At 31.4% G+C, this 26,979-nt stretch overlaps 3 protein-coding genes across 3 annotated transcripts; all 3 read left to right on the forward strand.

The window, feature by feature from the left end:
* Positions 1-17: 17 nt before the first annotated feature.
* Positions 18-3,037, forward strand: LOC126666035 (uncharacterized). The gene is made up of 6 exons (XM_050358980.2): positions 18-447; positions 1,274-1,408; positions 1,677-1,755; positions 1,975-2,069; positions 2,311-2,478; positions 2,569-3,037. Exons 1-6 carry the CDS (start codon positions 123-125, stop codon positions 2,727-2,729), a joined length of 963 nt encoding a protein of 320 aa, XP_050214937.1. The 5' UTR covers positions 18-122; the 3' UTR covers positions 2,730-3,037.
* Positions 3,038-9,044: 6,007 nt separating this feature from the next.
* LOC126679903 (probable BOI-related E3 ubiquitin-protein ligase 2) lies at positions 9,045-10,651 on the forward strand. Its single transcript, XM_050374926.2, has 2 exons — positions 9,045-9,852; positions 9,925-10,651. Exons 1-2 carry the CDS (start codon positions 9,547-9,549, stop codon positions 10,438-10,440), a joined length of 822 nt encoding a protein of 273 aa, XP_050230883.1. The 5' UTR covers positions 9,045-9,546; the 3' UTR covers positions 10,441-10,651.
* A 3,981-nt stretch (positions 10,652-14,632) lies between these two features.
* On the forward strand, positions 14,633-19,846 carry LOC126661909 (protein FREE1). Its single transcript, XM_050355794.2, has 10 exons — positions 14,633-15,703; positions 16,400-16,486; positions 16,582-16,713; positions 17,862-17,990; positions 18,218-18,283; positions 18,375-18,485; positions 18,975-19,067; positions 19,180-19,213; positions 19,376-19,446; positions 19,529-19,846. Exons 1-10 carry the CDS (start codon positions 14,762-14,764, stop codon positions 19,604-19,606), a joined length of 1,743 nt encoding a protein of 580 aa, XP_050211751.1. The 5' UTR covers positions 14,633-14,761; the 3' UTR covers positions 19,607-19,846.
* Positions 19,847-26,979: the final 7,133 nt, after the last annotated feature.

The following is a 26,979-nucleotide window of genomic DNA, read 5'->3' on the forward strand; positions in this document are numbered from 1 at the left end:
CGACACGTGGAAATTGTTGCGCCCAAAGTTTCAATTCAAAACCCTAAATAAACCCTATCTCTACTTGATCTCATAGTTCGAGAATTCGCGAGTGATTCCACAAAACAATTTTTTTTGTCGCTATGAGAAGGGCTAATGGACTCGTTGCTCTTACTCGAGCTATTGCCGCCGGCGCCGGGGGATTCACAGCTCAGCACCGGGTGGTTCAAGCGGCAATGATGAGCACGTGCTCGAATTCTAATTCATCACAAGGAATATTCGATCGGCTTGGCATATCAAGCCCCACCGTCGCGCGCGGTGTCGCCGGGATCATGTTCTTCTCTGCTGCTGCATCGTCTCTGGCACAGGAAGTCCATGCCAAGCAGGCACCGCCATCGGAGAAGATTTTACCTAAGGACGTTGTTCTGTACCAGTACGCAGCTTGCCCCTTCTGTAACAAGGTTAAAGGTAATTGTCTAGATTTACCCTTAGGTAAATGAATTAAGTGGATATGATTAACTGATCAGTTCATTTTTGGATCTTGAACCCATTGAATTAGAGTAGTTGTTAACAATTGTGATTGCTTGTTGAACTATTGGAACTCCTTTCTGAATTAGCTCGTCTTCAGCTTCATTTTAGATGCGAATTACAGATCTGTCGTCATGGGATTTGTCGTCTTATGATCTTTATTGGTCTGATTTGATCTACCAAATTAATGACTGCTTGATGCTAAACTGTCCATTTCAAAGTAAATATCCACTTTTGGCATGGTTGCAATATTTTAATAAAAAACAATTAGGCTTTAGTCTAGTGGGGAGGACTCTATAGTGTCTGCTTGTCTCTATTTTGATCCCAAGCATCCCCCTCCCTTCACTTAAACCAAAAAAAATCACTTTTAAAAAGCGTAATTGCATCAAACTACAATTGAGAGGTATATTATTATTTAGACACTATAGTAATTGTCTTCTAAGATGAAGAATGTTTTAAAGCATTTACCTTGTGTAACTAATGTGTATAGTGACCGCTTCATCTCTATTTTGGTTCCAAGCATCCACCTTCCTCGACTCAAACCAAAAAATCACTTTTAAAAAGCGTAATTGCATCAAACTACAGTTGGGAGGTGTATTATTATTTAGATATCACTATACTAATTGTCTTCTAAGATGAAGAATGTTTTAAAGCATTTACCTTGTATAACTTATGTGGTAATGACCTTTGTGGCTTGTTGGTTGTTTCAACTATAAGTGGACTTCTCATGTTCTAATTAGTTAATTTGACTGTCTTTTTTTTTCAGCATTTTTGGATTATTACAATATTCCATACAAAATAGTGGAGGTCAATCCTATCAGTAAAAAGGAAATCAAGTGGTCTGATTACAAGAAGGTGCCCATTCTAACAGTTGACGGTGAACAGATGGTTGATTCTTCAGGTTTTCGGCCGTTCATTTATACGTATTTTGTATTTTGTTTCCTATTTTGATAGCTAGACATCTAATATTTTTATGATCTTTAGGATAAAGAAAACCAAAGTTTTCCTTTTTAATAGCTGTTTATGAAAAATACTTGTTAGATGGTACATAACACATTGACTAGTGTTTTTAAGAAACGGATATCATTACCAAGCTTTTTTTACGACACAGATATCTCTTACAAGCTTCTTTTATGATAAAGATATTTTTGACACTTTTTTTATGACAGATATCATTAACAAGCTTTTCCAAAGGATACATCAGGGCGAGTCTATCCCAGATAGCGATGAAGAAAGCAAGTGGCGAGGGTATGAATCGTATGATTATTCCTGCATCTTAAGTTTTGGATATCTTTAAACAGCTAGTTGTTCTCGCGAATCATTTATTTGCTCACTGTCAAGCTTTTGTACTTGTAATAACTAGAACATATATGTGCTCTTATCAAATTTGTCAGTTTGTGGCTTGAAGTTTGTTTTGGGCTATAATTTGTCAACTGTTTACTAATAATGCTTGCACTGTGAATGTAGGTGGGTGGATAATCATTTAGTGCATGTTTTATCACCAAACATTTACCGAAGTACCTCTGAGGCTCTTGAATCATTTGACTACATCACGACTCATGGTAAGGTGTTAGACTAAATTGATCAAATAATTACATAACGTGCTCTACTTGATCCTTGACGTATCACAATTATGGGCATCCAGCGATAGGTAGTGTATGCGTAGTGAAGTTATCATAACAGGTTTTTGGCTTCTTGATAGATGCCTATCTGCTTTATGTTTTTGCTGGTCTAGAGTTATTTTGGTCTGGACTATTTACTGCAAGAATAATGATTTTTTTTCTACACTTCATTGTAAATTAGGAAATTTTAGCTACATGGAGAGATTAACAGCTAAGTATGCTGGAGCTGTAGCAATGTACTTTGTGTCAAAGAAGCTGAAGAAGAAATACAACATCACTGACGAACGTGCAGCCCTGTATGAAGCTGCAGAAACATGGGTGGATGCCTTGAAGGGTCGTGAATTTCTAGGTCTGTATTTTAACAAGTTTTTAAAACTTTCTTTGTTCATGACTCATAAGTCATGACAGCTAACTTTGGCAATGAATCTCATCTTAATAGGTGGCTCAAAACCTAATTTGGCTGATCTTGCCGTATTTGGTGTTCTGAGGCCAATTCGGAACTTGAGATCTGGTAAAGATATGGTGGAGCATACACACATTGGCGAATGGTACTCTCGAATGGAACGTGAAGTTGGCGAATTCAATGGAATTAAGGCTTGAAAGTCTAGCCACAGTTGCAATGTGAGTCAGCCTTGACACTAATCAAATTTCGGTGAATAATTATTAAAAACTATACAAAAGAAACTTTTGATCTGGAGCCAGCATATGTTTAATCATTATGTTCATATATTTTTTGTGATTGTTGAAATTGCCCTTGCTTAATTGAGGGACTTCTGCTGAAAAAAGTCCGATTTTGATGTAGTGCTTATATCTTGTGATTCTTCAGTCTGTAACCAATGGTGCAGAAGCATTAATTTAATGCGCACATAATTATACATACTATAAATCATAATTTTGATCATTTTGAAGGGGGGGATCCTTTGTTCTTGTTGGAGAAATTGATCTCACAACCTTACCTTAGCAGTGCATATACCATTTGAGCAATAACTTGTTGATTGAGTCATAATTTATGATACGGGTGTGGCACTGATATGTTGCCCTTATACATGCATTTCAATTATGCCGGTTTGGATGGGTTTCGTACTTTAAAAAAAAATCAGTGAACTTCAGTATTTTTTTATGAACATAATGATTAAACAAAAAATATTTAAATCTATAGTGTAAGAGCATCCTCAATGGTATTCTTTAAAATAAAGAGCATCTTTTGTAATATAAAGAGCATCTTAAAAATAAAGAGTGATATTTAAAATTTTACTCCAATAGACTCTTTAATATCAATTTTTTTACTGTATATAACTTTAATAATTAATAATAAAATAAAAATATTAAATAATAATAATATTAAATTAATTGCCTCTCTAATATTAAATTTTATTTTATTTTGTTTTCATAAAAAATATTAATAAAATATTAAATATTAATAAAATAATTTTCTTATTTAATTTTTTATGCATTTATTTAATCAGTTTTTTTTTACTAAAAGTATTATTTTTTAAAATTTAAAATTTTACTATTTGAAAAATGAAGTAGAGAGTGAAAATGGCTCTCTACATGTGGAGAGCCATTTTCACTCTCTACTCTAAATATAAAGAATAGAGAGTCCAATGGACTTCTAATTCATTGTCAAACTCTTTAATTTAAAGAGTTTGACAATTTTAAAGAGTCCATCGGGGATGCTCTAATACTAAATTTTTTAAATATTAATTTAGAAAGGTAAAAAAAAAAACAAATGGATTTAAATATTATTTCATAAACAAAACAAAAAAGCTATTGATTTAAATATTAATTTAGAAAGATTAAAATACTAAATTTGTAATTTCATAAAATTATAAATCAACATAAAATTATAAATTTAGTAATTTTATCTTTCTAAATTAATATCAAAACTTAATTAATTAAATCTGAATTCAAAAAAAAAAAATTAAATCTATAGTTTGATTTGATTTAGTTTAATTGGCTTGAATTTCTTAAAGAAGTTGGATAGTTAGTAGTACCACGACCCTGGCCAACATGTTTCTGAAATCTGTGAGAAGTTTTGTCAATTTGAAGCAAGGTGTCTTTGTGTTCCTAAAGTTTGGACTTTACTTTTTCGCGTGTCTTAAAAATCCAGTCCTGTTGGATCGGTTCATCGGTTATCAGTGGTCCGAAAGGAGTCAATACTCAGAAATTTGGGCCTGATTAGGTTTGATCACTTTTTACTGGTCTGGTCTATATTGTGAATTGGTTAAACCAATCAAAAACTCATAAACTCACAGAGAGTTCTGTGAAAAGCGATGTCAACTTCATAGTTATTAGAGTTTTTATGAACTGTAATTTATGTTTTTCTTAGTTAAAATTCTATTTTTCAGCATTAATTTTAATCGCAGTTTCGATTGCAATTCCAATTTCGAGTTTTACAGAAGCTCTCTTACAGTTTTAAACTTTACATGTGGTTTGTTTAAGAACCCTTTAAATTTTTTATGTTCTTTTAGTAATTGTTACAATCACTTGATTTTAATTTTAGAATTTTTAATTTAAAGTATTACCTTTTAACACGCTCACACTCAAAAAGTCACTAAGCTGTTTTTTAGAACTTTCCCGGGAAACAACTTGTTTGACCAAAAAAATTGCAAAAATAACCTTAAATTATTGTTGATATTTAACTCTTAACCAATCCCAATTCAATTTTAAACCGACTCTAGATTAACCCTAAATCACCATCGACCACTATCCCGTCCTCGACCATCGCTAACTAACAAACAGTCGGCGGAGATCACTGGCCGATGTCGACCCCCATCATTAGCCACCAACCGCGGACCACCTCTGATCGCCACCTTTAGTTGTCAGTCCTCGGTCACTGCGGATAATGTCGGCCACAATCATCCAAATCTTTAATCCTAAAAATTAGATTACAAACCCTCAAAATCTGAATTCCAAATTTAAGTATTCTTACAACTATTTTCAACTAAGTATTTATTTTGATAAGTAATTTTGGTAAATCAAATATTGTTCTTAATAAAAAAAAAAAGGTCAACATTTATAGGTGAAATTACTTTCATTTTTAAAATATACATTCAGCTCTCTAATAATTAATACATATTGTGGATTATGAATTTATTAATTATTAGAATTATTACTTTATTCAATTTATATAAAAAAAATATAAAACATATTTTAAAGTATTTGCATTTGTAGATCTAGTATTAATATTATATTATAAAAAAAAAGTTAAATAACTTCCCAATCGTTTAGTCCAAAAAAAGAAAAAACTTTAATATCGACTTAATATTAAATCAAAAAAAATTATCAAAAACTATTTATATAAAATATATTTTAAATAACTTTCAATTAGACGCATAGAAAACCTTTTATTTTAGTAAATAATAAAATTTATGTATTGGATAAAATTTGTATGTCCCTACTTATAAATTAAATTAATATATTATATTTATAAATAAATATATATATTCCTTTAGAAAATTCCTTTAATAATTAATATTTATATAAAATATATTTTAAATTCTATAAATTATTAAATAATAGAATTATGAATTATTCTATGTGGAACGAAATTGGTTTTTTGAAATTTTATTAATTATAATTTATGGATATTAATCATTGGAGAGTTGAATGTAGCATGTAATTTCCTTTCTATATTTTTGTCCCTTTTTATCATTTTGAGCTTTTGTCTCTAAATTTTGGGCTTTTTGAGGGTAATCGGGTCTCAAATCTTAGCTTAGTTACTTGTTGCTCAGCATATAAGGTTGACCAGAATTTCATTTGTAAATTTATATAAGGCTTAACCCATCTGGAGGCCCCTGTACTACGCACTTTTTATTTATCTGGTCCTTATACTTAATTTATAGCATTTAAAGTCCTTAAACTTACCAAATTTTCTTTAAAAAGCCCTTTTTTAACGGAATACAGTGAGCGTGCGCCCAATCTCCGTTTCTGCGAGTGTTGAAAGCATAATACATCCACATCAGCCACGTGTATTAAACATTTAGAAGACACATAAAATTAAAGGATCTTTAAAGACTTTTTTCCTTTATCTCTTCAGCCATCATCTTCTTCTTCTCCACTTCAGGTTCAGGGGAAATTTTTGATCTAATTTCCTTCTTTTATTTGGTATTAAATGTGATACAAAAACTAAAATAAGTATGTTGTTGCTGCTGTAACCGTCTTCATGCTTCTTCTTCTCATCACTTTCAGTAGTACCTTTACCCACCGCCATGGATCTTGTTCTTTATCTTCTCCATGAACCCTTCTTTGTGTTCGCCTCCTGACTTGTGTTTAATCTGGCCTGAGTTTAATTTGATTTTCTTTTAAACAAATATATTTTTACCAAAATTAAATTTACAACAAAAGTTAGCCTTCTGGGTGTTTAATTTGGTCGGGATTAAAATATTAGCCTTATGGGTGTTTAATTTGGTCTGGCAAAGAAACATAATTAATTGTGGCGGCATCGTTGGCGTTAAACCTTCTCTTTCATATCCATCGATGATGAGTTAGTTGAGACCATTTGTTCCTCACCGGAGCTCGAGGTTGAGATAAATCGATTCTCCGTTAGCATCTTAAGAGCTGCAACAACAGTTAAAGGCGTCGCTGGAGATGTCGTTTCCGTCTCCTTTTCCGATGGCATCGCCGACACTGTAGCAGCAACAACTACTGCCTGTGTAATTTTCTCACGGTGAAGTTTCAGAGATGATCTCCTTTTTGAATGAAGAAGATATCAGAAATAATAGAAAGAGGTGTTGGGTTTTGATCGAATCGGTTCGTCTTGATAATTTTCATCCGTGGATTTCCTTTAATTGAGACTACCGATTGTGGGTCTTGCTGGGTTTCTTCTTATGGGGACTAGGGATCTTGAAGTTATGCTACCAACCATTCGAATAAGGTGAATTGTGATTTATTTTTAAGAAATCGATCATCAATATTCGCTTAATGTAATGAAGCCACCAATGATGGAGAATATTGATGGAAAAGAAAACCAGTAGAGAGAAGTTTCTGGAGAAGAAATGGAGACAATTTTGGTGGAGAAGAAGAAGCATTAGAGAATTTTTTTTCATGTCAGCAATAATTTAAGAAATGTCAGATGTATGGAAAAAGAAGTTGTACATGTCAGCAATTTTCTCCTATGTGGGTTGATTGAATGGAAATTCCGTTAGTTTAACGGAGATTGGGCGCACGCTCACTGTATTCCGTTAAAAAAAGGGCTTTTTAAAGAAAAATTGGTAAGTTTAAGGACTTTAAATGCTATAAATTAAGTACAAGGACCAAATAAATAAAAAGTGCGTAGTACAGGGGTCTTAAGATGGGTTAAGCCTTTATATAAGCATCGAAGTTAATCATAAGAGTGGAAGTGAAAAGATTTGTATATCCATTTGAAGGGGTTGTTATGAATTGTCTAGTTCAGCTTAAAGGAAAAGGGAACAAAAAGAGTTGTCTAGTGATAGAATTTATGTAAAAGACTTAAATAGATTCTGACTTAAACACTGAAACAACCTACAAATGGGTCAACAAACACATCACACAGATCTAATCACTTGCTTCAGTTTAGCTGGTGATGATGTTTACAACCATGGGGAAGATGAAACCTTTCACCAACTTATTGTATTCTTACTTTTTACAGCTTAATACCAAATTCAAGAAAAATTATTTTGTGTGTAAAAGCATGCCCTTAACAGCAAATTCATTCTTTAACTCACTGGTTACAATTGTTCTTCCTTCAAAAATCTTTTTATGCGCTTTAATCTGTCTGCCATTAATTTAGGTTTTTTGTTTTTCATGATAAGAAAATGACATTTAGAAAGTAGAAGGTGGAGGATCAGATTCAGATTCAAAGAATAGTTTGTTGAAGCAGATCACAAGCTTCTTGCAAGAAACTTTGATTTGTCAAATTCATACATGCACACTGGGTGACGTGTAGAAATGTATAAAGAAAATAGTAAAATTCATTTTTAAATTTTCACTTAATTCCCATGATGCGGGTAGTAAATTTTTGTTCACACATTTGATTAGGATTGAATGAATGAACATAACTCTAGTTAGTCATTAATGGAGAATCTCAAATTTAAACGGGATTAAGCCTTAATTGTTGATTAAAATTCAAAGGTTCCTTCCACATAGTAATCATGCTTTAATTTCAGCTTTGAGCTTATAGTAACGTTTTTATATATGCATGTATATCTTTTTATTTAATTTTATTTCAGAATGAGTTGAGTTGTATTGTAATATAGAGATTCTCTTATGTATTTCTCTGAGTATGCATTGGTCAGTTGGTTTTCTGAAATTGAATCTAACCAAATCGGCCATGACCGATTTTTTTCTATTTTTGTTTAACCGTAAATGTAATTTAAATGTACATAACTAAATCATAACCGAACCGGAATAGTTACTTATTTGATTTGGTCAGTTATTTCGGTTAACCGAATAACTGAAATCTATTAATATTAATTATTAAAAAAAATAAAAAAAATTGGTGTTAATTTGTAATTATGTATAAATTAAGTGGATGAATTGATACTAATATCTTTTTTAAAAAAGTTATAAATTGACCTTAATTTTTTTAATATGACAAAAGTATTATTATTTAGATACGTAATTTTGATTAATTCGGTCATTTTGGTTACTTAAAAAGTTTGAAATTGAAAATCAAATCAAATCTAATTAATTGTCAACTGTAATGGAAAATTAATAAAAAATATAATTTAATTAAAATATCAGTTTGATTTGATTGTTAATTCATATTAGCAAGAGTTGGAGAATCCCAAATATGATGCAACTACATAATAAAAATTATTTTATAAATATTTAATCTAGAAGTAATAAATGATTATAAAAATACATTAATTTATTCATGTATAAACTCGAAATTTCATATAATATAGAAATACTAGTAGTTTCTTTTAGATTTTTAATATATAGGCATTATAAAAAATTAGAAATAAAAAGAAAAGTGCTATTCTTCAGCATTTCCCAATGACCAAACTGACAATTTCCAAAATCTCTGATTCCTTTTATGCATAACGTCTGACTGTTTCACGTCGCATTTCAGTGAATTTCTCCCTCTCTCAACCCATCACTCTCACAAAATCTGCATGTCGAATACAAATACCGCCACCCACCCTCTCATTTCTTTATTCAAACAACTCCTCTATTCATAATCTCCATTTTTATTTTATCCATTCACTACTTTTTAATTTAAGATTTTGTCGGTTTTGTTTTTGAATCTCCACCATCTCTGCCCCTATATATTCATAATCCCTCATAACCTCTGTTTTCAGTCATCATAGAGAGAGAAACAAAAAGTCATGCTTCTCTTCTGATCCAACAACATTAACCCTAATCATCTTCCTCTTCTATCAACCACTCCATGCAATTCTGAATAAGTTTCCAAATTTTCTTTGAACCAATTGCTAGCACAAGTTTTTTTATTATGGCTGTTCAAGCTCAGCTCTACGCTGAAAATTTTGGTCTGCCGATGTTTGGCTTGCAAGATTGGATTATGAGTAATCCGGCTGAAGCGGACCTTTGCTTCGGTTTTCAAGAATCACAGCAGCAAAATCTTTCTCTTCAGCAACCAAACTCTCTTAATTTTGGATTTGATTGCGACAGAGGTTCATGGCCGCCGCCGTGTTCTTCATCGTCGACGTCCGATACTTTTATTGCTCTCTGTCGATCTTTAGGCGCTGATCATCTCGAAATGCAACGGCAAGAAGTTGACTACATTCTTCAGTTACAGGTATATTTTATTTTTTCAAATAGTTTTCTTGGAATATGCAGTTTTATTTTTTTAAATTCATTTTTAATGCAGAATGAACGGCTAAGATGTGCATTACAAGAAGAAAGAAAGCAACAATTTGCTATCTTATTAAAAAATGTAAATTCAAAAGCTGTGAGTTTAATGAGGCAAAAGGAAGAAGATTTAGCCAAAGCAAGAAACAAAACAATGGAGCTTGAATCATATTTACGAACAGCGCAGATGGAAACTGAATCATGGCAGAGATTATCAAGAGAAAACGAGGCATTAGTTATTAATCTAAGCCACACTTTAGAACAAGTAAAACAACGACAAATCATATCAAGAACCAGTAGCAGACAAAGCCAAGAAACTGAGTCATCTTGCTGCGGTGGTTCATGCAAAAAGGAAGAAAATCCGGCGGAATTAAGAGCAAAAATGGTGTGTAAAGGGTGCAATTCTAGGGCATCGTGCGTGCTATTTCTGCCTTGTAAACACCTCTGCTCGTGCAAATTTTGCGAGGCTTTTTTGAGCTCTTGTCCTGTCTGTGAATCTGTAAAGGAAGAAAGCATGGAGGTTTTTTGGGTCTAGCAAAACCAAAAGTATGTTAAGAAAAGAAAACAAGAATATGGCAAAAATGGTCAATTTTTGTTGGTAAAAAAAGGTACATGTTCAGTGTAATTACGGTGTTTTCTTAGGCTCTTTTAAGGACTACGTTTTGCAGATTTTCTCTGTACTTGTTACCGTGTTCTGACCTATATATGTGCAATGAAATGATGGTTGTGCATCAGAATATTTTGTTGTTTTTGTGGGCAAAATGTATGTTTTAGTCCTTGTACTGTTACATTTTTTAAATTGGATTCCTTCATTATATTTGTATACAATGAGTTTTTAATCTTTTAATTTTGTAAATACTAAGATCCTAACTGTGTCAAATTAATCAGACTAAAAAGAGATCAATTTTATTCAACAATAACAAAAGTACAGAGACCTAAATAAAAAATATTTATGTAAAATACTAAAATCGAAAGAATCTAATGTTTATAAATTAAAAATGATGGGATGTAAAATTGATAAATAAAAATGTAGGAATGTGAAACTATAGGAATCTTAATATCTATTGTGCCTTTTTTTCCTTAACCTTATTATCTAGGTGGAGCCTTGGAGGGTAAATTATGTACCTGATTTACCTTAATTTATTGATTTGATTTTTCTTTTAATAGCTGGTAGCTTCCAGCTTTAGCCGTAATAGTCTAGCGCTTTGACTGACAATAAAGATTTTTTGGAAGATAAGTTTAGCAATAATAATTTGAACTGTCACCGCCATTTCAATTTCTTTTTGGCCTACTTTAATGATAATTTATGACTAAAGATTACAACAAATTTGTGTAGATAAGGACAGATTTGTACATCGCTAAAAAAAAGTGGTATCAAATTCTGCGTTTTGTTATTAATCTTTTTGTAGGTTAGAGCCAGAACTGTACTATATACTCACTTCAATAGGTTCTGAATTCTGATGCAGCAATTATCCAGTAGCTATCATATTTAGCTATGATTAGCTTAATTCGTTTGTATTTTCACTTTTTTTAGATGTAAATACTGAAAAGGTTGATCAAAAGATCATTTGAAATCAAATAATTTTTAATATGTATACTTCAAATGCGTGATTTATTTAATTTAAGACACAAATTTTAGGACATAATTGATTAAATTGACTTATTTAATCTTTATTTAGAAGTTTTGGAATCTATTTAATCAAGTTGTCTTATTTGACCCCTATATGCAAATTTTGAGATCTAATTGATTAAAAAAATTTAAATAATTTAATTTATTTATTTAATTTTGAAATATAAGTTTAACGACTGGTTTGCATTTTTTTTTCTTAAAGATATTATACTGTTAAAAGTTAACAATAAATTAACTATAATTGCATGATTATGAATTTGAATCGGATTGTGATTCAGTCAAAATGGATAATTAATTTTGGAATTGGTTGGTTACGTACATTGAATGGGACAAAGAAGATTTGAACGTTAGACTGGCATGAAATGTCTTATTGTTGAGGTGGCATGCTGATGTGCTAAGCAAGATTTGGGGAATTGCCACGTCGTCAGGCCATAACTTGGCTGTTGAGAGTTTGGACTATCATTAGCCCAACTTGGGCTGAAACTTGGAACTTGTATTCCAATGCTTAATTAATCTTCAAGTGGACCTAAATAGTCCAGATGTTTATTTAATTAATTAATTAGAAGCTTTTCATAAAGTTTTGGGAAATGAAAGAAATATAACTGGACTGGACAGCTTGATAGATTGTGGTAGAAGAAAGGAAGACGTGAATTAAACATTTTGGAACTTTTACCACTGGGAAAAGTTTTGAAAGTGGAGGACAGAAAAATGATGAGTAAATGTAATGAAAGTATATAAATTAAGAAAGTTATTCTAAATATAAAATGCAAATGAGTGAAAAAATAATATAAGTTTAATTTATTATTTGTACTATAGATGTTTAACATTTAAAAACATATTTTTCTCCTCTCTCGCTAAATTTCCTCTAAACTAAAAACTTTTAACCAGCGCTGCGGTTAGAACAAAAATGTAAACTAAAGCTAAAAATTTAAAATTCATCTATCCATTTATCTATTATAATTATATATTCTTATTTTTGCTAATATAATGTCTCGTTATGGATATTTATTTAGTTTTGATATGTTTTTTTGTTAATACATGTTTATGTCTTTGGGTATACTCCGACATATCCAAGGCCGTCCATTTTGTGTCGGTCTGGATTTTAACTTTTATGTCAAAACCGGCCCGAGTGCAAACCTAAACATTTGCCATATCATTGTCGCTTAATCTTTTCCTTCAATGATATATTTATTTATGTAAGCCCGTCCAAATCCAGACCGAACCCGCGTATGTGGTGCATAGTAGCTAAACTTGAATAGTAAATCTTGAGTTCGGGCCGAACTCGAACTGAGCTGCTTGTACAAAAAATAAGATGAATTTGCACAAAAAACTCCTTTTTTTAACTTATTTGTTCTAAATACCTCAATTTCAAAAATTTACTTTTTTACTCTATTTTTCTATTGTTTTTAGTTGTACCTCAATTAACAAAATAACTTATTTGTATTTTTACTCTCCTACTTTTAAACACATGCATATCTCATTTTTCCTTTTTTTTCTCTCCTTTTTCTCTTTCCTCTTTCTCCTATTTTTCGTTTTTTTTTCTTTTCTCTCTCTTTTTCTCTCTCCTTTTTCTCTTTCTTCATTCTCATTTTTCCTTTTTTCTCTCTTTTCCTTTTCTCTCTCTTCTTTTTCTTCTTCTTCTTCTTCTTCTTCTTTCATCTGCATTTTTTTTCTTCTTCGTTTTTTTCGAATCTGTTTTTTCTATTTTCCACACTATACAAATGAACTCTAAGACAAAAAAATTTGAATAAAAAAAGAGTTTAAAAGATAATATGATGGTGATAGATGAGAAAGTTCTTCTTCTACTACTACTACTACTTTTTTTTTTCTATGTTGTTTTAAATTATTGTAGCATCGTTTTTTTGAATTTTTTTACAACTTTTTTTGAAAAAATCGTAATGTTCTTCATTAATGATATTTTGATCTGGTTTTCAAATGTTTTAAATTAATTTAGAAATCGTTTGAAAATGTTTTCTCGAAACTGTTTTATACTATTCGAAACCTTTGTAAACTGTTTGAAACTATTTTATACTATTTGAAACTGTTATTTTTTAAACTGTTTGAAAGTATTTTTTAGAAACTGTTTTAGACTGCTTGAGATCTTTGGAAACGGTTTGCAATTGTTTTATACTGTTTGAAACCTTTGTAAACGGTTTGAAACTGTTATTTTTTTATGTAAACGGTTTGAAACTGTTTGATACTATTTGAAACTGTTACTTTATAAACTATTAGAAAGTATTTTTTAGAATATGTTTTAGACAGTTTGAGACATTTGTAAACGGTTTGAAACTGTTTTATACTGTTCGAAACTGTTTTTTGAAACTATTTGAAACTGTTATTTTTAGATTCTTTAAAAGCATTTTTTAGAAACTGTTTTAGACTGTTTGAAACCTTTTTGTAAACGGTTTGAAACCGTAATTGAAACCGTATTTGAAACTGTAATTGAATTTAAGCGAATGAAACAGTTTGCAACTGTTATATAATTTTTATTACGTTTTAAACTATTTAAACATCTCGAAAATCTTTGAAACCTAATTAAACATACTAAAACTGTAAAATAATTCGATTGAACAATTCTATATCATTTTTTTCACTGAATCAACAGTTTTTATTGATCGTAATGTATGAATTTGAATAATGAAGCATTAATTCGAAAATATCTGACAGAATATTGAAGAAAAAATAGTGAAATTTGAAAAAATTTGAGATCTGAAAAAGAAAAGAAAAGATGAGATGAAAATTTTGAGGAGAAAGAAGAAATTTGTTATGATAAAAACAGGTGGAGTAATTTTTAGGTATAAAAACAAATAGGATAGGGTATAAAAATAAATGGCTGACACAAATAGGTATGTAAGTCAAGTCCAAACTTTATGATAGGTAATTGCTAATAAGTACTTTTCTTATTTAGGTAATTCTATAATTCTCTCAAAAAATAATGAAGTTCGACAGGCCCAGCCCGGACCCTGCCCATGAACAGTTGTACCCACAGCACAATCTCTAATTAACCGACCAACTACACAAGACGTAGCTGAAAATTTGTAATACGTGGCGCAACTAGAAAGTTCAGGTCTTCAAATTAGCGTGTTCTATACCACACCTGATATCTCCAAACCATTATTCTTTCGCTCGTCTGTTTCCTCTCCGTTTACTTGTTCATCGTCTGTTATCAACTTATCATTACAAATTTGAATCGATTTGAAAAGAAGAAAGCAAATCAGCAGAAGAGATGCAACAAGCAGATTACAGTTCCTATTACCAATACCCTCACTATCAAAACCCTAACAATAATTCAACCCATCCCCCTAATCTAACCGACCCTCACCAGAATTCATACGCCTCGGCGCCGCCTTTCAGCTCCGATTACCCTAATTATCAGCCCAATTACCCTCCTTATCATCACAATTCCGATCCTACCCCTGCTCCTCCCCCCACCGCTCCCTCCTTCACCCCTTCCTCAGCGATTCCGTCAAGTCTTCAATCAACATACAATCCGCCGTCTCAACCACCGCCACCGCCACCTCAACAACCGTCCTTCCCTCCTTACGAGACCCATGGCCCCTACCCACCTCCTCCAACTAGTCAACAGTCGTCGTATTACTCACCCTATGATCAGCATCAGACGGCTCCCAATTACGCACCCAATCCTAACCCCATGTACTCTGCTTCACCGTATAATCCGGTAGGATCAGCACCGGTACCGCCTATGTATGATAATAACAGCAATAATATTAACAATAATAGCAATCCGTATGCAAACTCGCCAAAATTTGATCGTAACGTTGGGTATTTTGATGATAAGTATGGTGGTTACACTCAGAACGGATCTGATTACGGGTCGGATCTGTACAGTAAGCGACCTGAGAGCAGGTATGATGGTGGGTACGGGGACGGGGTTTATGCTTACGAAGGAAGCAAAGTGGAGCCTTATGGAGCGAGAGGCACGGCACCTAAATCATCGACTGGGTCAAACCTGTTTGATGATTATGGAAGAGCTATCAGTGTGGGCTCTGGGAAGGATTCATCGTCTGTTAGTTCGGGTTCGGGTAAGATTGTGAGAGCTGTGCCAAAGGCAGAGTCACAGCAGGATGTTAAGAGTGGAGTCCAAAAGTTTAGGGTGAAGTTATTGGCTGAATCTGGAGGCCAGAGCACAATGGAAGTTCTTTGCCAGGTACATCATATTTTAGTTTTCTACTTGAAATTTATAAAATTTTCAACTTCATCTTCATATAATGTAGAATGTATGTGTAGAATGAATTTGTTTTTTTGATAATTGAATGTGTAGAATGAGACTATGAGTTGATTGAGCTATGTATCATGTAAATTTTGAACAAGCATACTGATTTCCTAAATTATACAAGAAAAGAATATGAAGAACATATATTAAGGAAACTCGAACTTGCTTTTGATTATGCCATGAGGCCCATGACAATCATTATACCACCTCTTTGTTTTTTTGTAGAAATGTTATGAATGTTTGTAATGTCTGTATATAAATGTGTCTGGCACTAAGAAATTATTCCTAGTTTTCTTTTTAAAATTGCTTTCATAGTGTATATTATAATGTAGAATACCAATACTATCTTGAACTGCAATGTTCTATTATTTGTGAAATTTAAGGGATAGATCTTATATGTGAAAAGAAACTTACATGAGTTTTATGGGTGCTTTAGTCAATTGCTGGTAATCTATTGGATTAGATGGCCCTAGTAATGTTGAATTTTGATAAAATGATTTTAGAATAGCAATTATGTTTCAAATGGCTCCAATAAATACTCCGTCTCTCTCTCTCTCTCACTCTGCTTCTCTTCTTTCATAGTTTAAAAGTTTCTTTAGGTGCTTATATGACTTATAAATTCTATTCCAGATTGGTTTGGATGGAATACGTATGCTTGATCCCAATACTGGTCGGACGTTGAGAATTTATCCTCCTGAGAACATAACGAGATGTGATGTGAGTCCATCAATCAACTTACATTTTCTTTTGCTTTGCTTGTCAAGGTTAAACTGATATTGGCTTAATGTTAATATTGCTATGTGCTCATGTAGAAAACCGATTCTTCTACCTTTGCTTTCTGGTCCAAGAGCTCTGTGGATATTGAACCAAGACGTATCAGATTACAATCAAATAGTTACACTACCAACACTCTTCTTGACACTGTAACAGCTGCAATTGTGCAGGTAAGTTCTTAGGAATATATTTATTGCTTATGTTGTCTGGTTTTCAGAGACTTAGTTGTTCTTCTGTAGAACCAATAATTAGTGCCACATTCATTATTCATATCTTTGCTGCCTTTATAATTTCTTCTTTATGTTACTATTTTTACTGGGTCTAGAATTGCAGTTTTGCGATCAAATGTGACACAGAGACTGATATTTTGTTATATGTAAAATAGAAACTTAAATTGAAAAATGGGTTGATAGGTGGCTAGGTGTTTAGAAGTTTTCTTGTTTTTTACCTGTATGGATGTTTTAGACTAGTTGAACAGCATTGGATGATACTGCTGGGAAAGTGGAATTAGACCTATAGAATTGTTAGTGAAGGAGAGTTGTTATAGAAGTAAACTTCTTGAGTTTGAAGCTGAACTCTAAAAGGAAATTGTCAAATAATCAATCAACCTAAAAGTTGAACATGTTAGGTGAGGCTCTAACAATAGTATTATCTCTAACACACTCTCTCAAGCGAAGTTCTTTGGGCCTGAAGTGTGAAAAAGTAATTAATCAAATAGGAGTTATCAAGGATAGAACTCTTGACCTTTTGGTCATAGAGGCTCTGATAGTTTGTCAAATAACCGATTCACCCAATAGTTCAAGTTGTTAAATGAGGCTTTAACAATAGTATTGAATTGAATATAACAGAATATTTTGTTCATGAAGCATTAGAGCGTGAAATCTTTCTTTTACTGATAGAAAATGAATTTTTTGAATGGTCAGTTTTTTTGAGAAATCTGAACGGTCAGTTTAAAGCTTCTAAAGCTGCGTGTTATAACTGTTTTAGTTCAAGCAATTTAGTTTTAAATATCTTCCTCCCCTCCCCAGTCAAAAAAAGAAAACTCAATGCGTACCCTTGTCATTAGGCTAGATGTTGATTTTTGGTCCCTTAAAGTAGGCTAGATGCTGATTTTTGTTCTCTCAAAGTACTGACATGTCCTGTGAGATTGGCAAAGGGAACTGCTTTTTGATGCCTTAATACTTGGGGCTGTGTAGTGAGGTTACAGCTAAGAAAAGTAAATTTCTGTTTATATTACAGTAGCTGTATATTCCTTTAGCTGCTTATGGTCTTGGGTGTATGACATTTTAGCATCTTCTTTTGACTCTTTAAATTTCAGTTCAAGGAGATGGGTGGGAGCAGGAGGCCTGCTGAATCTTCTAAGGCAGTTGAGCCAGTCACAGACAAGAAGAAAGGGTTTGACTGGATGAACCTTATAAAGCCAGGAATTGAAGAGAAAGATCATTGGGTAAAAATTGAGATTTTATTTTTTCACTTTAAGCTATTTTTTGTAAAGAAACAGCAACGGTGGTTATTGCCAATCTTTACTGTTGCCTGCACATATTCAATTATACTGAGCATGTAAAATGAGGGAAACTTCCTCTGTTGTCTCTTTCTATCGTTTTTTATCATGCTTTACTTATTTGTGGGCTTTGCAGTAATGAATTACTTCTGAATTGTGTTATTGATCCTCAGGTCCCTGATGAAGCCGTTTCAAAGTGTACAGCATGTGGGACAGATTTTGGGGCTTTTGTGCGAAGGGTAATTTTTTCTTCTTAGCAGGAGAATGATGAACCACACTTATCATCTAACGTGTATATTAAATTTAATGCTGTTCTGTTTTATCTGTCAGCATCACTGCAGAAACTGCGGAGACATTTTTTGTGACAAATGCACCCATGGTAGAATTGCTCTTACTGCTGATGAGAATGCTCAGCCTGTTAGAGTTTGTGACCGATGCATGGTACGTATCACAGACTTCTGCATCTATTTATTGGAAATTGTTGACCATATGCCAACTGACATGCAACCATTTTCTATTTGAATTGTCTCTTCTATGGGAGATTCCTATCCCAGTTCTATTAAGATATACTCTTAGCATGTGAAATTGGTATAAGGTAGAAAAGCCCATCTGATCTTTATCTTGGTCTGTCAAGGATAAGCAGTTTATTCTTTATACTTATTTCCTTCATTTTGAAGCCAACTAGCTTCTTTTAGAAACCATGAATTAGATGGCCAAATAGAACTCTTTCTTTGATTTTGGTTCTGTAGCTTGTAGGGCTTTATCAAAAATTTCCTGTTCTCACATTTGAAGGTTGGAATAATGTTACTTGTTGAATCTTTACATTTAGAAATAGTGATGCAAAAATAATTGTGCAAGTGATGTCTGAAAATCAAATCATTTTTGCTCTCTTGCTGTTTCAATAATTATTAAAAATTATCCATAATTCAGGCGGAGGTGACTCAGCGGCTGAGTAATGCAAAGGAAGCAACTAGTAAACCTGCAGGTTTGCAGTCACATGAAGATCTTGCAAGGAAGCTTCAGGTAAATATATTGGGCCGTCGGCTTGAATGGTTGGCTCTAAATTTGGTTTTAAGATTCTCAACTTTTTACACTTCTAGTTCTGTCTTTGCTTATGGTTATGATCCATTGACAGGAGGAAATGGAAAAGAATCGCAAGGCATCATCAGGTAAATCTTGTTCTTCAATCTATATGTAACGACTATCAGTTTTGTCACCACATAGTAAACGCTAATTCATGAATGTAGTGTGGTGGTAGGATAATTTTTCCAAGCCATTTCAAATCTGAAAAAGTAATCTGTATCTATCTCACGTGTGGGCTTGTTCTTTAGGATCGAAGTCGGATGGTTCTGGAAGGCGGATGAAGGAAGTTGCATGTCCTACTTGCACGGTCCATTTGCAGGTTTTACTTTAATGTCTGCCTTGTTATGTGATTTTGAATTTCATATTTTATTGTTACGTGATGATGGAAGTTAATGTTGCAGGTCCAGGTTCCCAGCTCGGGTTCTGAGACCATCGAGTGTGGAGTCTGTCAACACCCGTTTCTCGTCAGTGCTCACTGATTTTGCGTCGAGTTTGGTGAAGAAATGCGTCTATTCCCAAGAAAATGATATTCTAATTTAGAACTTAATTGAGATCAGGCGCTGAATGTGTATATGGTTTTATAATTTGCTCATTTTCGTTCACAATATGCTGTGGATATATGGGTTTGTGATTTGAAACATGGGTTTGTAATTTCAACTGTGCATTTTTATGTTAAATTCAACAAAGATAAAAATAATCCGATTGATTGTTGGGAGATTCTTCGAATGCATTAGATTTACTAGTGTCATTAGATTTTATCTTGCAGCTAGTACATTAATCCCAGCAAAAAGTTTACGGGGGCTATTAATTTGTGGTTGAAGATTGAGACAATTGATCTTGATCATGACAATGTGGTGAGAGATGCAGTTGAGAGGTTGTACTTATTGCCGTTGCATATTAATTTTACGCTAAAGATATAGAGATAGAATCATTAATTATAGCATTAATAATTATAAAAAAGACGAATATACCCTATTTAGATCATTAACTTTGTTAACATTTATTAGTTATTACTTTGTTAGTAACATTTATTATTATTTTCTTTTCAATTTTCTTATCTTTTGTTTTTCTCAGCAAATAAAAAGTCCATTAGCAGTGGATAATTTTTTGGGTAATCTACATAAATCCCCTAAAAGTGCTATAGTGTTATGTTTTTACCTCAGCATTTTGATTTTGGCAAAAATCTCCCAAAAAAATAGAAAAGTTTGCAAAAATCTCTCATAACCCAAAATGGACTAGATACAGTGAATAGCTTGACCATTATAACCCTGGTGACAATAGATGTGTTTAACAAAATAGGAAACACTAAACAAACACACTATACGTGATTTTTGCACAAGATTCTATCATCTTCAACCTCCAAACAATTCAGCAATTTGACAGTAAAATTCTTCTAATTAAAACCTGCATTACATTGATTATAAACACCAGAAAACGATTAGATTCAACATCAAAACTCCTATACCATTGCTGAAGTTGAAGCTACTGTAACATTGAGGTCCTTATTCATACAACACCAGAAGATCAATCAGAATATACAAAAGAATATTTGTTGTAACTGAAGAAAAACAAGAGAGCAAACAGGTAAATAAGTTAAGTTTAATAATTATAATGAATCAATTACTGTTCTATTGATTTTAAAAAATTTAATTATGAAATTAGTCAAAATTGAGATCAAAATAAGGTTGCTTTCAGATTGTACATGTTTTATTGTTTATTTCAGATTCAAATAGCTTTTAATGAGTAAAACAATAATTAATTTCAAATAATTTAGATTAGTGAGTAATTTTAAAAAAATTGAGTTCATTTTATGTTATAGGGATTTGAAATCATCATAATGTTAGACTGATTTAAATTTAATGTAACAAATATGAACTTCAAAAAATCCAGATTGAAAAGTTCATATCAGACCTAGATTATATATAAAAAGCATAAAAATCAAAATAATGACATACTATAGTTGTTATAGAGAATTGTTTCATTTGTATCTTAAATAAATGCAAACATTGAGAATATATTGATTTTTATTCATTACAATGGACAATGGAATCAAATCATGAAGTATGTTATTTTTAAAGCAATGGAAATGTTATCAGGAAAGGATAGTGATTATAAAGAATTTCTGCGAATACTATCACAACGACTTAATGTGAACCATATATCAACCTGCCTGGAGATCAAATATCAAGTAAAAATAAATTATCCACCAATGAAGATAACTAACAATGGGAGCTTGTAATTCTATTTGGAACTAAAAAAAATACAACAGATTGTATGATGTACTCCTTATGCATTTCATTCGTGTCATTTGGAAAGAAATTAGCATTCTTTAAGTCAACATTAAATGTGTCAAATGCGGATATCCACTCGGCACAACAATCATCAAATGCAACAAGATCAGCACATAAGGTTGAATCAAATTAACAGTTCATGTAGAGACAAGATGTCGGATGTAGTACGTGGGCAAGAGCACATTACGAAAATAACTGTCACAAAATTATGATAATAAACATAGTGGAATCAATGAATTCCAAAATTAAAACAAGTAAGGATCTCCTTATCACTACATTACTTGAGTACTTATGAACCTTGGTACAAGAATTGAGCTATGCAAATAGAACTTTGACAATAGCAACTTTCACAAGCCTATCAAAAAGAGTAAAAGATCTTGAATGAAAATTACATTCTCTTTATAAAATTGGTGGTAAAATTTAATTATGTCATATTAAATAAATAAAGTTCATATATAGTTGATATATAGTTTATTTATGGTTCATATGTATAACTGCAAATGCAGGTTTCAAACTCAGATGAAAGTCAGTCTTTGGGCATACAACAAAGTTCATTGTAGATCTTAAAGAAAGAAGATGCACATGCAGGAGGTTCCAAAGTGATGAAATTCCTTACCCACATGCAATGATAATACTCAAAAATTGAATTAAAATTATAAAGAACAACAAGATAAATTTTATTAAAAACTGAATTAAAGTAGTTCAGTATGTTCACATCAGGTTGATTTTCGGTTTTATAGTCTGTCAAATACATTTCACTTAAAAGAAATATTCAATTTGTATATTACGTAAATCTCAAAATTATCTCTATATAAAATGTCATTTAATATTGTAAAGAGCAGCAATATAAATTTTATTAAAAATTGAATTAAAGTAGTTCAGTTGATATGAGCTCACATTAGGTTCACATCAGGTTGATTTTCGGTTTTATAGTCTATCAAATACATTTTACTTAAAATAGAGATTCAATTTGTATATCATACTAAATCTCAAAATTCTCTCTATATAAAATGTCACTTAAGATTGTAAAGAGCAGTAAGACAAATTTTATGAAAAATTGAATGAAAATGGTTCAGTTGATATAGGTTCACATCAGGTTAATTTTCGGTTTTATAGACTTTTTAATACATTTCAATTAAAATAGTTATTCAATACTATAATAAAAATACAGCAACCATAAAGGTCAGTTGGAATAAAAGCTAAAAAATAAAATTAAAAACCATCAAATTTGTAAAATCATACAACAAGATAACAAACAATTCCATTATTTGTTAACACTTCCTTTCTTCGGTGTAAAATTTGATCAACACCATTAGTTACAGTGTTCTTAATATTGGCAGTTGCAATGTCATCAACTTCACGATCAGTCTTCTTCGATATCGTGGCCTCCAATGAAGAACCATCACCATCACCATCAATAGCCCTTCATTAGCAGCTTTCTCATAAATTGCATCTTCATTTGCATCCTTTTCACTCAATGGTTTATCATCAGAGCGCGTATCCTCAATGTTTGCATTTGTGGACGCAAATTTGTTAGCACTTTCTTTCTCCAGTGTACGATTTTATCGGTTGATAGAATCCTCAACGCCTTACTCAACTCCAATAAAGCTAGCATTAAAACTTTTTTTTTTTGGAATTATCCATAGCCGCAAACACTATTTTTTCTTCTTTTACCATACTAAATGTTTGCATGCTCGAAGATCGTTGCTGGTTTTTGCTGACAACCTTCTCAACAAAAAATAGTTCATATATAGTTAACTTTCGGTTCCAAAAACATAAACTGAAATAACAATAACTTGAATATTACTAAACTTTTATAATCAACTCAGATTCATCAGAAGAAGACTTAGCTAAGTCGGTAGGATCTTCATAGACAAGTGTTTTACCAGCGACGTATGTCTCATCGCTATCACTATCGTTATCGTCATAAGAAGAGGTAGCATCTTCCTTTGAAGCAGACAAGCCATCAACCTAGAAATATATAAAAATAATAAAACAATGAATAATGATCAGTAAAAATACTTCTAATCAACTGATACTTTTCTTTGGCAAAAAAAAACTGATACTTTTCAATAATCTCATAAGAATTTCAATTTGTGGATTGAACTTTAGTATTATGAGTCTATTAGCATCATATTCTGATACAAACGCAGCAAAAATCAATATTGCCAATTCTAGAATTTCATCATCACTGAACCAAACAATCTAAAAGTCCACAAACAAGGCACTACCCACCTCCTCGTGTGCAAGACTTCCTCTCATCAACATCTCATAATCTTCTATTGAAACTTTCCATCTTTAATCTATAGCACCACAAAATTCTATGAATTAAAATCAATTAGAATCTATTGTCACCTTAAAATTGAGAACGAATTAACTAGTTTCTTATTAGACAATCAAGCAGTGATACTAACCAAGAAAAGCGCGACCACCGCCGGAAGCATCGCTGCCGTTGATACCAACATCCACCATCTGCTGATCTACTTTATGTTCATCTTCCATCTAGTTTGGGTTTTTTTAATGTTCTTTACGATTTTTTTGTCAGACCACCGCCGCCGTTAGTATTGACTGCCACCATCGATTGGGCCACCGTCAGCTTATCATCGGCTGAACCATCACCTTCCAAAATCTAATTCCTATATGTTAACTTTCAATGAAGGGTAAAATAGACTTAAAATTATATTGAGGTACGCTATCTAAACAGATTTGGAAAAATGAGAGATTGTTGCAATAAAAAAAATCTTGAGTCATTAACATAAACTTTTCAATTTTTGGGTGATTTGGTGTAATTTTCTCTAATTTTTTGCCTCACTCTCTTTTGTCTACTTCCATTTTACTCCCTTTATTTCTCCGTATTCTTTTTTTTAAGGAATATTTTAGTTATTCTTTGTTTGTCTCTACTTCTATTTATTTCTCCATATATTAAAAATATTTTAAAAATTTCTCTCAGTATTATAATATTATACTACAACTTCCTTCAGTTAATTTTTTTCCATTAGTTAACCGTTAATTAAAAATAATAATATACTATATATATTAATTTATTATATAATAAATAATCAGTATTTTATTGATTGATTGTTTTTTATTTTATCATATTACATAATTTATCACGATATATTTCATTCATTTATAGTTTTAATTATAAATAGTAATAAATATGCATCGATGATATTGGTATAAAACGAGAATCTGTTGCCACCATCACATGGAAAATTAATAATAATATGATATTATCATTAACTCATACTAATATGTTTTTTTATCATATAAAATTTAGAGAATTTAATATGTTAAAAATATAGAAAGTGCTAGAAAGTGTAATATGTCAAATCTTAAGAAATATTGTATATTATTTTTAGGGTTAATTACATATAAAATCACCACCTTTACACGAATTTTCAAAAATAACACGACCTTTAAAACGTGTCAATTCAGGGCATCACCTTTCATTTCTTTTCAAAAACAACAGGGGCACGTTTTTTGATAAAATTTTGCTGACTTGGACACCCGATGAGAGTGCCACGTGTCACGCCACGTCAGCAAAAATGCCACTAAAAATGTGCCCGTGTTATTTTTGAAAAGAAATGAAAGGTGGTGCCCTGAATTGCCACGTTTTAAAGGTCGTGTTATTTTTGCAATTTCGTGTAAAGGTGGTGATTTTATATGTAATTAACCCTTATTTCTATTGCATAATAGTTAATAATAATTTTTATAAAAAAACGTTTCAGTATAATAATAATGTTTAAATGCAGCTTTTAAATGTCAGAGTATAACTAGTACAATAGGCCAAATTTTAAAGAATTAAAAGTAATTTTTTATATTTTTTGGTAACGAGAAAACCCACGGCGGAATCCAACCATCCTAATTTTATATTATTATTACTAAAATTAAATGTTCACTTTTTTGAAAGAAAAGTAATCGACAAAGTATATGTATCTGGCCATTGCACGGTCACTTAATTTTGAATGCGAATCCTATATTTTATTTTTGTTTAACATACAACCTTGCATTTTTTATGATAAGAATAGATACTTACTCTAGAGAACTAGTGAAAAGTGTTTTCCAAGAGCGATTTAAAAAAAATAGTGTGTGTATTACACACACTATTAATCAAATAAACTTTATTCTTTTATCTATAAGTATTTATACTTCTATTTTATTAAAATTAAGTCTATGTTCTTTTACAAAATAAAATTCCTCGAATGAATTTCTAAAATCATGATATTTTTCATATAATTATTTTAGTAGTCATGACGGGAATACAATTTTCACATAAACCGAGTCTGAAGAGGACTCGCCCTCAAAAATTTAACGTAGGATTCACCACTGACAACAAAGTTAAAGATAATATTCACTCTAATCAACCATATTGGCAAATTCGAATCCTACGAGATTTTTCGCCCTAAAAATGAAGTCTAAACATATTCGCCCAAAGAGATGTCAACCGAATCCTTCAGAGTTCGGCAATTAAAGAAGATCAGAATCTTAATTTTTTCAAATTTTATCTTATTTATATTTCTTTTATTTTCAAATTTCTAATGTTTTATATTTGATTTTATAAATTTTAATTTATTAGTCAATGTTTTAATAAAAAAAGTAAATAAGTTATGTGTATCTTTGATTATTTATATATAATTAATTAAATTGTAAAATAATATATTAATTATAATTAAAAATATAAAATATTTAAAAAAATATTTTGACCATTTGAGTATTGGTTGTTGGCCGTTTAACTGGTTAACTGTTGACTTTTATTGATTGTTAACCGTTAGACCAGTTAATTGTTGACTTTTTAATTGTTGATTTAGATGAATTTTAAATATATATTATTCACTCGATTAATTTAATCAAATATCATTTCATTTAATCCCCAGATCAACACCTCTTATCTTACTATAAAATTTAATAAAAATCGCTTGAATATTTTTATCATATATGAATATAATAATATAAAAAAAATTAGACCCATTTAAAATATACTCCAAAATTCATCTAAAATTCACATCATAATCCACCTAAAAACCACGTCAACTAAACACAATCATAAAAAAATTCATCAAAATCAACATCAGATCCACCACCGGTATCCATATTATTAACATTAAATTTGAATTATAATCGGATTTGAATACTATAAAGATACAAATAATCTACCAAAATTTATAACGGTGGAATTTTGATAGTCTTTTATTTTTAAATTCATATTTATAAGTATTTTTGTTTAAATATTTGGAAATTATTTTTCCATGCTAATTTCTGAAACTTTCTTTCCAATCAAGAGTAAAAATCCATATAGTGAAAAATCAACTACTATAATCTTTTTGATATACAGTGAACCATTGTATATTTTTCATTTTCAATCAATTTTTTTTATACAGTGGACCATTTGTATATTTTTTTTCTCAATCAATTGTTTTAGTCTTCCATTTTATTTCATGTGTACATTTACCTAAAAAAAATTATAATCAACGTTAATCTAATAACTTTTTTTCTTTGACAATCGAATTATCTTTCATTAATAATAAAGAGCAGTTACAGGTGTAAGAATTCAGAAAGGG

The sequence above is a fragment of the Mercurialis annua genome, linkage group LG1-X (genome assembly GCF_937616625.2).
Source record: "Mercurialis annua linkage group LG1-X, ddMerAnnu1.2, whole genome shotgun sequence".
Taxonomy (NCBI): Eukaryota; Viridiplantae; Streptophyta; class Magnoliopsida; order Malpighiales; family Euphorbiaceae; genus Mercurialis; species Mercurialis annua.